This window comes from Synchiropus splendidus, chromosome 3, assembly GCF_027744825.2.
Source record: "Synchiropus splendidus isolate RoL2022-P1 chromosome 3, RoL_Sspl_1.0, whole genome shotgun sequence".
NCBI lineage: Eukaryota > Metazoa > Chordata > Actinopteri > Syngnathiformes > Callionymidae > Synchiropus > Synchiropus splendidus.
Genome location: NC_071336.1, coordinates 8,897,304 through 8,910,245, shown reverse-complemented (window position 1 = coordinate 8,910,245; position 12,942 = coordinate 8,897,304). Strand labels below are relative to the sequence as shown.

The window sequence follows — 12,942 nt, the reverse complement described above, 5'->3', positions numbered from 1 at the left end:
CTGTCCGACACAGATTCTGGTTCTTCTTTTTGGAAATGTTCTTAGTCTTTACTCATTCAGAGGAGGCGCACGTTGTGAACGTCTAATCGGTGTCAGCTGATCTGTGGCTTAGTGATAGTTTGCTACCCTCTGCTGGTCACTTGTACAATTGCCGTTCCCTAAGAATTCAGCGAAGTGTCGTTTTCTTCTATTTTTTTAACGTTTTGTATCAAAATGTAAACCATTCTTTATTTATTTATTGCAGTGTTCGATTTAATATGATATAGTCACGTCACTTCAGCTTTATGATACCTGTTCGGAAACATAACAATGAAAGGGGGCGAGTATGTGTATGAACGGGTATGCAAAATAATAATATAGTTATAATTATTATACTAACAATTAGGTTGAAACGAGACACCGACGTGTTGTGTCATGCTGGTGACTTGTCCCCAGTCGGAATTGGCTGCTAAACCCCTAGGAGATTTTCAAAATAAAGGCATTATTATTATTATTATTTTCGTAGCTGAGAACGTTGTCTTGGTTAGCTTAACATTCTAGTAAGCGTTTTATAGTTAAGCGTCAGCGTTTTTATTTAATCACGATCTAAAAAAAAATCAAATTTCTTATGGAGCGATACTCTTCCACGCAATGAATTATAAGACATTTATTGCGAAAGGGTTAACAGGAAAGGAGACAAAGGCAAAATTCCGCTTGATCCCGAGAAATTCCTCAAGTTTCGGGTCTTTGTTAAGAAAGTTTTCACGGATTGGGAGTTTCGTTTCTGCCCATCATCTGGTGCCTCAACAATAGTCAAACTTTGAAGTCGTGACTATTCTCGGTGGAGCTACTGCAACGGGACGATATTATGTGGATTATTTCGCTGTTCTGTGACGAACATTCCTGATTTGAAGAAGAAGAAGAAGAAGAAGAGGAAGAGGAGGAGGGAGGTCTTCAGGAGGATCAACGATGTGGCACAACTCTCCGACAACATCGCCCTTCTCTGTTTGGGACAAAATGGTGTGTGGAAATACCCGATATAACCACGTAGCTATGTCCAAGTCACGGCTCCGCTTGGTTTCCTCCTTTGTTTGTTTGAGCATCCAACGCAGGGCCGCAGTTCTGGTACATTTAACATCGTACTCCGGAGCTTTTACATAAGAAATGAGAATTTGCCTTCTGCTACTTCTACACACTAGTTTCATTGATGTAGCTAACGTTACGCAGGAGTAGTCAGCCTGGAGTTTGAACATGTCCAGGAGCTTCCCAGCTGGCTTACATGCCCATCTATCAGAGCAGGGGAATTGATACACACTGTTGACATGGAACAGTGCCAACACGTGACCGTCCAACATTCCTATGTTGGAGTTATGGACACGTGTGCATCGATGAGATTTCAATGTGATGAGAAGTCAGATTTGAGGTTTAACTAAAACTGGTAACATTGCCATCGTCCTTCAGACATTGTTTTCCATATCACGTTTATTATTATTAAAGCTATTCATAGCATTTTGGGGCTGAGGTGTGCCATAAAACAATGGGCTGCCCAGGTTCCAAAGCAACTTCAAAGGCTGAGGTCAGTACTGTATTTGTGTCGGCACCAAAGTTAGTCAAACCACGTGATTGACAGGGGGAAAAAAAATGTCTGCATTTGTGCTGGTGCTGATCTAGAAGAGTGTATTTTCAGGATGATCAGCTGGACAAAGAGGGCGAGAAAGAACGACAGCAGCGGGATGAGAAGGAGAGCAACGAGGCTGAGGACGACATGAGAAGTGATGAAGATGCCGACAACGAGGAAGAGGACGAAGAGGAGGAGGATTCGGAGGGTGCGGCACTGGTCTGGCAGGAGAGCTACGACAATGACAGTCTTGGTCTTCCCATCATGCACTGGGAGGCTCTCAGCCTGCGCATTGCTGAGTTGGAAAAACAGGAGGTGGAGAGGAAGGAGAGAAGAGCCAAGGTTCGTAGTGATGATGCTCCTTAGATTTGCTCACAGGACGATGACATCACCAGCGTACGTGGGTTGCCATGGCCACCGTGGCATACACACTGACCACTGAGTGATGAGCTGAATGATGGCTTCCACGGGTGTAATAAGTGGCTCGCTCAGTGAAAAGTGTGTGATGTGTATTTTAGAGTGGCGTGTCGCTGGAGCGAGGGAGAACACCAGTCAGCTGGAAGGAGGAGAGAGGGAGGCGAGCCGAGAGCTGGGAGGACAGCGACGACGCCTGCAACAGTCACGTGTCGGCGCTCACCTCCCGGTAAACACGCTTCCACACCAGCGCTCACCACACACATCCTCACATCTTTTTGGAGTCTGGGTGGAGGCAGAGTTCTCTGCTCAGTCACTCGAGAAACTGGTCAGAGATCAGCTTTACTCTCTGTTGTGGAGTGGAAACAATGTTTGGCTGCTGTCTTTGATCAAAGTTTCCAGTCAGACCAAGTCCTAATTGACTGGACGGAGCCAGACATCGCAGGTGGTTCTACCTTGTTTGTTCTGCTCCCCTACCTCCCTGCCCCAAATTACAGCCGCTGTCACGAGCACTGACTGCACAAGTTTATTCTGACGCCAATGTATAAAAAGCAGAAATCCTGTTTTTTTCCCTCAATATGACAGTGTGTAGAAGGTGCCGTGTCAAAGGACCAGTGTGGTGAGACGCTGACTTGCTAGAAAGGAAAACGCACAGCAGACCTGTTACAACACATCAGCTAGTTTAACTGTCGCTCTTATAAACAAAGAGCCAGCGTAAACACACCCTTGTTAGAGCATTATTACACGGCAGAACAACACAAACCCACAGAAATACTGGCCTGCGGAAACCTCCAACAATCCTAATGACACACTGACTGAAAGCAGGGGCTAAATGACCCACACCTGCACATACAATGTTTGTCTCAATGCGTGTCTGCGTTCTTCAGCCTGCAGACTCAGATGAACCTCCAGCTCTGCTTCATCAACAACAGTGAAAGTGAGGAAGAGGAGGAAGCGAAGAACGCCGGCGAGAAGGAGAGCAGCACTGCCCGGGTAATGGCCGCTGTTTATCAGGGAGGCAACAGCTATATCTCCACATGGTATTGACAGGCTCTGTTCTCCTCTGCCTCATGCTGATGAAGAGAGGGACTCTGCAGACTCCGCCCACAGCTAAGGTAGAGAAGCCTAAATCCCGAGGTTTCCGGAACACGCTGAGGAACCTGAGAGACAGACTGAGGACAGACCACAAACAGCTGGTGAGTTTGTCAGAGTCTGTCTCCGACCTCACTTCTTCTACAAACCGCTCTCTTGTCCCACCTCCATGAGCTTTCTTCCTCAGTGGCTTCTCGCTCATTTCCCGCTCTTCTTCCGTCCCCAGACTGCAGCTCGTTGTGATCCAGCTCAGAGGAGACATCTGGAGCGAAGTGACTTACAGAACCTCACTATGAAAGAGCTCAATGCTCTTTGTAAGTCTCTCAGCCAGACCATACAAGGTACACATACCCAAAATTTGCTAACAAAGTGCATTTTGAAATCCAAAACATCGGGTATTTATTACCAGCTGCTGCCTTCTTCTTTATAGACCTCAGCTCAGACCTGGTGGGCCGCCTCCAGGTACGGGACCAGCTGAGGACGGAGCAGGACGCCATGCTTCTGGAGGTCCAAGACTTGACCTCTCTGACCTCGCCCAGCTGAAGCCCTAAAGTGCTTCACCTCTATGAACATCTCAGTCGGACCAGCTCCACTGGTTATGATCACTGTGAACACTTTTTCTCGCACGGTATCTTCCTGTCTGTAACTGTGGTGCGAGAGCCATGTTTGTCCAGTGGGTGGCGATGATGATGGAGCACTGTGGTACAACAGAAGGAAGCAGGGAGTTTTGCAACTTCAAACAAGCCACTGATTTATTTTTCTTTAGGGAACATTCCATTATGACCACCACATCTTGATCAAAGTATTTCTGATGGGGTCTCACACCATTGATACAGAAGTGCACACATAGTTTCATTTAAAATGTTACATTTGACACCTCCATCTTTAAAAAAATATTGACATAACCTCTGCCTCACAGGTTAATGAATTGAACTATCACAGCGACCAACAGAATAAGGGCATTGCAAGCGCCCTGCTGGTCGACCACCTTGAAGACAACTCACATTACGCTTTGACAATTACCTTCTGTTCATTTGCAATAATGAATCAGTTGACCACTTTACTGAAACAAAACGCACAACTGATTCATGTAACAGCTGTGTTCAATTGGCTAGTCAAGTAGCGAATGTGCTAACTACAGTGAGAGCGGACATTACTGTAGATGAGTCAGGAATGCTAAAGGTTAGCATTCATCATGGCGGTTATTTCTCTCTCAAGTCGTCCTCTACATATCGTACGCCTCTGGTCTCCTGCCCGTCTCACCTCAGCTATTTATTATTCAGAGGTCAATGACTGCAATTATTTTTCTTATGTAGACTTTAAATGGGGGAACGACTAAATGTGTAATGAGGGACGTTGCGTTTTGCATGTGTTCATGTTACATGCAAGCGTCTACTTAAATAACCTCTGTACTTCCCTATTTGTTTGGATGTGCAACACTGACTGGAACACTAAAGCAGCTGTCCTCAGAACAGTTTCAAACGACAATGTTTTGTGCCAAAAATGAGTTGTATTTGTAAATGTGCAATTTGTCTTCAAGCAAATACTTTTTTTACTTCAATCGGATTTTTAAATTGAAAAGGGCTTTTTACTTTCTTAATACCCGTCCGAACAAGTTTTATATTTCTGCTTGTGGTTGACATTTCAAGGGACTATTAGTGCCAATACATCGGTTATGTCATAGATGCTGGTTTTGCGTGTTACAGTGTTGTCATAACAACCACTCTGCCTTGAAGCTCTGATCGGGCTGTGCTGCCACATCATGTTTTTGTTAAGTTGAAACTGTTCTAATTTTATACAAACGATCGACATCCTTTGCTGACGTAAGAAATGTATAGCTGTCAATGTTTACATATGACATGTTTAACAGCAGTGTATAGATGTGTAGTTGTTGTACATTATTGCTGCATGTACTCTGACTGTCAATCATTGGTAAAACCTTTCTAAAATTGCGGTGGTGGTAATGACTGTTTGCCTGGCTGCACCTGATTGTTGAGTCACAGAGTTAAAGTGTAACTATTTGTTGCTAAACAAATAAAGTGCCCCCTGTTTTATTTCAGGTTCCATATTTCATAAGCAGTGACGCTGAAATTCACAGCTCACAGCAAATTTGCACTCTGCTGAGTCAGCAGTCGCGCTCCCTCATTTCTTCCATACATCTGACGCCCAAATCCGAGAGTGTGAACCTTGGTAATGGGTTTTTAACGGATCGGTAGCTCATTCTTTTTAAAATGGAAATGTGCTCCTGGAATCTGAAACACTGAAGTGACTCAATGAGTCACTGTGATCTTTCCAGTGAATGATTTAAACCATACATACATTGTCAATTAACCACTGCTTGGTCCTGTTCAGGGTTGTGGGGAGTACTGGAGCTTCTCCCAGCGGTCATTGGGTGAGAGGCAGGAATGCACCCTGGACGGGTCGCCAGTCCATCCCACACACACACAGACACCAAGAGGCAATTTTAGTGTGTCAAATTAACCAAGTGAGCATGTCTTTGGGCTGTGGGAGGAAACCGGAGTACATGGAGGAAACCCAAGCACATGGGGAGAACACGCGAACTCCATGCAGAAAGGTGGTCCGACCCCAGGGATCGAACCTGCATCTTTCTTGCTAACCACTAGGCCTGACTCAAACCATAAATTTTGTATTACTGTTCAGTCCCATTTATAAACAATGATATATATTATTGGAGATAATATTAAAAAATAAAAAAGCTGCAGCAGGGAGCCCTCTAGTGGCTGCCATCACAGCTAATCTGATTAAAAACCATTCGAGTAAAGTGTTTAGGGTATTTTATTCTGGCTTACTTTCTCATCTCAAGAAATATATATTGGATGCTCGGCTGTTTCAACCAGATTTTCATTGAATGTTTGAAATAGTTTGGTTAAAAGGGTATCAAGACGGTGTTGATGGAGTGAAGAGCAGACAGTGCCTTCTAGTGGCCACTGAATGTGTGGACACTGATTCATGAAACCTCATCAGCCCATCACTGGTGGCAGTCAGTTCCATTCACTCTTTAAGATTTGTACCTGCCAAAGCTTCGTAGTGCAGACATTTCTGTGGACAACCTCAGGACAAAGATGTCGTGTCTCTGCATAGACTGGCAAAACTGCTCTTTGTCATTGACTTAACCGAGGCAAGGGATCAAAGGAGGCTCTCTCTCCTGGTCCATTACAAATCCATTCCCTGATGAAAGAAACAAAAGCAGGTCCAGGATCTGCTGCCTACTCTCAGTGAAGCAAGAGGGACCGTGTCTCCAAGAGGTGTCCTAATTGATCAAATTCTTCTATCACTGTACGGAATAGAAAACACCTCATCTGTGTGAACCCACAGCAGAAAGAGAGCTCTTAACATGCTGTTCGCCTTCACTGACAAAAGTAAAGTCAGAAGGACAAAGCAACTATTTTTGCAGCAGAAATCTTCATTGAGAGTTGGATGCCACTACAAGCTCCAACGCTGGGAGGGCCTTCCACCCTTCTCAGTCTGAGAACTATGGTCTTGGACTGGCATCATCATCATCCAGATTATGCTCAGAAATGGTCCATGTTTCCTTTGGGATTGATACTTTTAGTCGAGAATGAAGAATTGTCTGGAGGTGGAGCCACCTCAGAAGTGGAGGAGATAAGTCAGCTGGAGACTCTGTGTGTTTATCCATGTTGCTCTGAAAGAAGCCACAAGCAGTTGTTGAATATTGACACATTAACAGAGACATGGTGGCAGCAGAGGAACTGACCTGAACACAAGCAATGGCAAGCAACGCAGCCCTATCAAAAAGGTGGATCGCACATGCACACAGGTGAAGAGGGGAAGAAGAATTAGATGACAGTCAGTCGCAGGGAGAGGGCGGGACTGCATCGCCATAGTAACGGCCAGAACGGTCAGAAGAGCACCAGAGAGGTGAACGCAGCAGCATCTGGGTCACTGATCAGAAGTCATAGCTGTGTGTCTGGGGAGTTTTTAAGGAGAGGCCCGGGCAGGGCAACAGCTCTTTGGATGGTTTTGAATGTTTCCGTTGATGTTCCACAGTTGAACAAGCGGGACTCAACACTTTAGAGAAACAGCAGCAGGTAAGTGTCTTTCATCTTCAAACAGCAGATTGCAGTGATGCAGGTATTTATGAGTTCCATGGAGCTCCATCCAGTCCCTAAAATCCTAATGCATCTCATGACTTTTCTGGCCCCAAAACATCATTCAAAGGGATGTAATGTTCATTTTACCATCCTGACCTGCTAGATAATCACCTGCTGTAAGTGATCCACGTCAGAAACTTTAAAATCTTAATGGTTTACTTTTTCTTTTTTCGAAGACAAGCTTTATTGTAATTGAAAGTTGTTCAGTTTTGGTGATGTTTATGTTCAGCTATGACTCCAAGGCCAAAAAGATCCAGACGTATGGAGTTAGTCCTTATGAATATGTATAATGAATGAGCACTTCTTCTCACCTATATTAACGTTTTGCATTCATTGTTTAATTATCTTTCTTACATATGGCTGTTGGATGTTGAAACAAGGTTCTGCCTACTTGCAAACGAATGCATAGCGAGGGGAAAAGGCACTTAGAGGTGGCATTGTGATATGTGTGCAAGTTGAAATATTCCACATTAGGTTGTTCACCAGAGTGATTTATTTGGCTCCATGAACAAATAAATCTGAGATGAAACCTTCTCATGATGAGAACTGGGCTCAGCAGTTCTGCCACAGACACTGAATCTTTAAGTGCATGGTATTTGATGAGCTAATATTTGCAAAGACACTGCGTTGCTCCTTTTAAAAGGGTTATTAGACCACCAGACACACTGACTATACGACCATGTTAATATTGGCTCCGCCATTAACCATTAACAGCCGGAATAAGGTTTAAAATGTCTTCATGTTTTTGTCTCCAAAAGAGAAAAAGAGCTAAAGGTTATAAGACCTTTTACTCCCTGCTAGTCCAAGACGTTAATATATGTTACTGGTTGACACATTATCTGTATTGAACTGAGCTTAATACAGTGGAGTGGAGGCACAGCCTGTCGACTGACACCAAGAGCAAACTAATAAATGCCAGTGGTGCTAAATACTGCTGTAACAGGGCCATCTTCTGGCAGATATCATCTTGTATTAGACGATGAGAGAACGGCAGGCAGGAGGATGAATGTTCAGAGGGATGCACACAGACATGTTGGGGAAGTGTGGTTACTTATTGCAGAGTTAATGGGGTGAGAACAGACTGAATCAGCAGCATACCCTCGTACACAGGAAGGCAAACAAGCATCAGCAGCGTACAACAGGAGGTGAAACATATAATGCCAAGGTACAAAGGGGAAAGGTGAGTTTGTGGGAAGCCCAGCCTGCCTTCCGGTCCAACGTCCAGTCAGTTTCTCAAGTTGCATCCCTGAAGTTTGGCTAGTTTCACCTGCAGTCCCAAGACATCACTGCACATGAACTTCCACAACTGCACCTGCTTGAACACAGGGATGCATGAACTGTACATGAAGCCCAAGTGTTAGGAGGGACGGTATACGATTCTTGAAAAGTCACTAGAGTAGTCTTTGATGTTCTCTGAGAGATGGAAAACAGGCAGTTGTTCTTGTCAATCTGGATTTGATTAGATATGTTTGCTACTGTACACGCAGGTGCAGCAGAGGACCAGACAGTAGTGGATGGAGCTAGAGATAAGATAATAAAGGTAAAGAAAGGTATAAAGAACGGTAAGAGATAAAGAAAGGTAATAACAGATGATGATGCTGAAATACACTCCAGTGCATTTCAAGTACTGGATCTAGCACTTGGCACTCTGCCAGTAGCTGAAATCTCAACAAGACAACAGACAACAAAACCTTGTTTGATCTAACATAAATTTGTTTTTATCAAATCCAAATCCTTTGACCTGAGAGAAACTTGGGGCCACAAGTGGCGATAAGCCTGCTTGATAGAATTTGAAAAAAAAAAGTTGTTCTGTCAAGCCTTGACTTAGAATTTAGTAATTTAAAACACACATTTGTTACTGACGCCATTATAAAAGGGGCTGCAGTCTCCTCCGCTCCTTACAGAGTGCTGCGTGTCAAACAGATGGTTTCCTGGATGAGTGCAGTCACGGATGGTGGACAGGGAGCTAAGTTGGTAGCAGATATTAGCAATGTTCCTCAGGTCCATTCATTGAATGACTGAGAATATATCCACTAGACCAGTTCATGCAGGGTTGAGTCGCAGGGGCATCATCACAAACTTCTCATTTCTGACCCTTACTCCAACTTTGCTTATTTTCCTGAACCTTATGTGTCGTCCTTCTTTGGTGTGTCCTTGTCATTTTCATGTTACTGTCAGTCACTTGTGATCTTTGAAGTCTCTTCTCCAGCGTGATCTAGCAGTTTCTGTGTCAGATACATCTTCCTGAAAACCCCCATGTGGTTTCCACATTTTCACTGCCCCTGCTGCAGCGTACATTAGTCTCAGAGTAGTTCTCGTGTACTAGTTCCCCTCTTTCTCTGCTCCTCTTATCAAGTGGAATGATAAGCATTGATAACAGTGCACTCACTGATTTGTCTCTTTTCATTCAGGTGCGACCATCCAGAGGCCTCAAAAAACAACCCCAACCCTTGTGACACTTTCGTATCATGGATTACAAAGAAAAGACCTAAAGGATTCCAAACACGCCACCGACGCAGTCTTTTTCTTCTCCAGTTCATCTCACCGAATCTCTTATGATGACATCAATGGAGCACCCTCCGGTGAACACCAGTGTCTCAAGCCTCCAACACCTCTCTCTGCCCCCCACCTCCCAGTCATTTTGCAGTATTGATGAGTCCTACAAATACATTTTCCTGCCCCTGTGCTACTCATTTACCTTCATCTTCAGCATCTCTCTGAACTCGGTCGTCTTGCTCCGCTCCTTCCGCCGTACTAAGCGTTGGAACGCTTCGCTGATCTACATGGTCAACCTGGCCACCACAGACTTCATGTACGGCATGTCGCTGCCCTTCCTCGTGGCCAGCTACATCATGCGTGACCGCTGGGTATTTGGGGACTTCATGTGCCGTCTGGTCCGATTCCTATTCTATTTTAACCTCTATTGTTCCATCTTCTTCCTCACCTGTATCTCCGTGCACAGGTACCTGGGTATCTGCCACCCCATGAAGGTGATCACACTGGAATCCAAGAAGGCAGTGAAGTGCACTTGTGTTCTAGTCTGGATTGTGGTGTTTGCTTTGACCTGCCCCATCTTTCGGTTCGCTCAAACTGGTCATGTGACCAGACTTGCTGGGATCAGTGGCGATGTGAGCGACTCAACCAATTCAAGCCGCAGACATTTATCTGTGAGCGGCAATACCAGTCATGGTCGCCAGGGCAGACTGGTGGAGGAGTTCCAGAACTGTTGGGACGACGCTATAGACAAGGAGTTCTCTGACTACGTCCCGTATGGCATCACCCTTCATCTGGTGGGCTTCTTTGTTCCGTTTTCAATTATCGCTTGGTGTTACTCTCACGTGGTTCTGACCATATTCAGGACTCTACACTCTCAGCCTTCATCCTACAGAGGACCAAAAGACGGCAGATACCGAGGAGTGCGCAGACAAGAAAGAGATGATCGCGAGAAAAGAGGAAAAAATGGATTCTCTAAAACGCATGGAAGGCAGGATGGGATTTCCATTTTTCTGGGTGCCCATTCTCCATATGCCAATCGCAGGCGCAAGTCCATTAAAACCATCATCACCATCACGCTACTGTTTGCCCTTTGCTTTTTCCCTTTTCATGTGACCAGAACCATTTTTCTCCTGCTGAAGGTGACAAGGGGAGTTCCCTGCCATACTATGACCATGGTGTCCATGTGCTACAAGATCACCCGGCCGCTGGCATCCTTTAACGCGTGGCTCAATGCCCTACTGTATTTCCTCACCAAAGATAAGGGGGGAGGTCACTGCTGCCAAGCTGCAAACACAACTAGTCAACAACATGGTGGGCTGCTGATGCCACTGAGGATGATGGGAAGAGCCGAGGATGCAGAGGTCGGAGCAGCGGCGGATAAATCATTTCTCAACAGTCCTCCATATATAAACAGAGATAAAGTCAATTATCCGGCCGAATAACAGGCTACCTTTGTTACGACGCATCTTTAACACTCTACAAGGGCGCCACCCACTGCTGTTCCAGTCTGGTGTTTTATATTGTTATTTAAATGATAGTATGAATACAATGTTGCAATCATTTGAATCTTGTGAGCGCAGGTGACTGTGTAAAGGTTAGGAAGCAGTGTTAGCCTTCTGACAGGACAGTCACTGGCTTCGCGCGTATTTATTACAAAGTCCACATTCTGTATCTTTCTGATCGAGCTGTGTAATTTGATCTGTAACATGAACTCTGTCAATGGCTCACTTTTAACAAGCTTTGATTTTCTCACTCAGCAGTGTTTCTACAACTGCAAGCCATTGTTTGGTTTTGTCTCTTCAGAAACTGTGATGTGACATGCACAAATAAATCGTCATTTTGAGCTAAAATAATTATTGTGGGGATTCCATTCACAAGGCCACTCTGAAACAAAGGCAATAAAAGGACCTCAGCTACTGTAACTCAGCAGCCACAGACCCCTTTCTTCCAGGGACGTTCTTCACAGGGCAAGCTGGATGTAACTTGGTAGCGACGTATTAAGGTAAATAAAAACGTGACACACTTGATGGGAAGAACCTGCAAAGTGATTTGTCATTCAGTGTAGCACTCCACTCCAAAGAGGTAGAGGTGTAATGTGGTGTTACACGGACACTACTCTGCAAAAAACGTGTGTGGATTGTAGGCAGTAAGTGGTACAACAACAATACAATTTTTATTTCTTCAAATAATTATGTAGAAATACTTCCACATTCCGTTAATTTCCTTGTGGTAATTTAGGGTGTTGCAGATCCAGAGTACTCTCTACCAAAAAAAAACTGACAGAAACTGAGGGATTCCAAGCACAACTGAGACAGAAACAAGGACGGCGCACTGAACCACAGAGGCATCCTGGAAGCCTCCTTATATGCTCAGTTTCTCTCACTGAGCACAGTTATGAAGGGCCTGACCACCAAATCATTGCACTACTCCAGCTGAGATCAGACCTCTAAAATAAACGAAACAACTATGCGAGAGCCATTTTGATTCCTCTTAATTGTACTACACGACCCGGATAATGTGCTTGATAGCTGGACTGAGCCAGCATGTAGCTGTCCAGCTCAAATGTGATCGGACTGTGTGGCCTGATGCTCTGTGTTGCCATGATGACACAGCTCTGCAGATGTTTAGGTTTGTATCGATCGAGTCATTTGGATTGTTAGTTCTCAAGAGAATTAGACAATGTGGTTTATTGGTTTTAGGAGACATAACCATCAGGAAATAATCAGAATCAGAATCAGCTTTATTGCTATGGTCAGTGGGGATCCCACCAACTGGAATAATGTGCAGTCATTACAAAAATAACATAAAATAAAATAAAATAATAGAAGTAGATAATAAATGAATAACCCACAAACAACAAGGACTGATCACAAATTCAACAGTCTGAAGCTGTTCCTGTGACGGGAGGTTCTGGTCTGGATGGACCGTAGCCTCCTGCCAGAGGGAAGAGAAACTAACAGTCCATGTTCAGGGTGAGAAGGGTCGGCTCTGATCCCACCTGCACGTCTCTGGGTCCTGGAGACATAGAGGTCCTGAAGAGGTGGCAGGCTGCAACCCATCACCTTATCAGCAGAACGTACGATGCGCTGCAGTCTGCTCTTGTCCCAGGAGGTGGCGCTGTTGTACCAGACAGTGATAGAGGAGGTGAGGATGGACTGGATGATGGCTGTGTAGAACTGCACCAGCAACTTCGTCTGCAGTCGTAGTTTT

At 44.8% G+C, this 12,942-nt stretch overlaps 2 protein-coding genes across 2 annotated transcripts; both read left to right on the top strand.

Annotated features, from left to right (window-relative positions):
* The first annotated feature begins 704 nt into the window (after positions 1-704).
* On the top strand, positions 705-5,157 carry si:dkey-6n21.12 (schwannomin-interacting protein 1). The gene is made up of 7 exons (XM_053860146.1): positions 705-999; positions 1,667-1,939; positions 2,116-2,240; positions 2,899-3,004; positions 3,094-3,207; positions 3,330-3,444; positions 3,534-5,157. The coding sequence occupies exons 1-7, from the start codon at positions 949-951 to the stop codon at positions 3,644-3,646; spliced, it is 897 nt and encodes a 298-aa protein (XP_053716121.1). The 5' UTR covers positions 705-948; the 3' UTR covers positions 3,647-5,157.
* Positions 5,158-9,794: 4,637 nt separating this feature from the next.
* Positions 9,795-11,174, top strand: si:dkey-6n21.13 (P2Y purinoceptor 3). Its single transcript, XM_053860042.1, has 2 exons — positions 9,795-10,364; positions 10,434-11,174. The coding sequence occupies exons 1-2, from the start codon at positions 9,795-9,797 to the stop codon at positions 11,172-11,174; spliced, it is 1,311 nt and encodes a 436-aa protein (XP_053716017.1).
* The last annotated feature ends 1,768 nt before the right edge of the window (positions 11,175-12,942 follow it).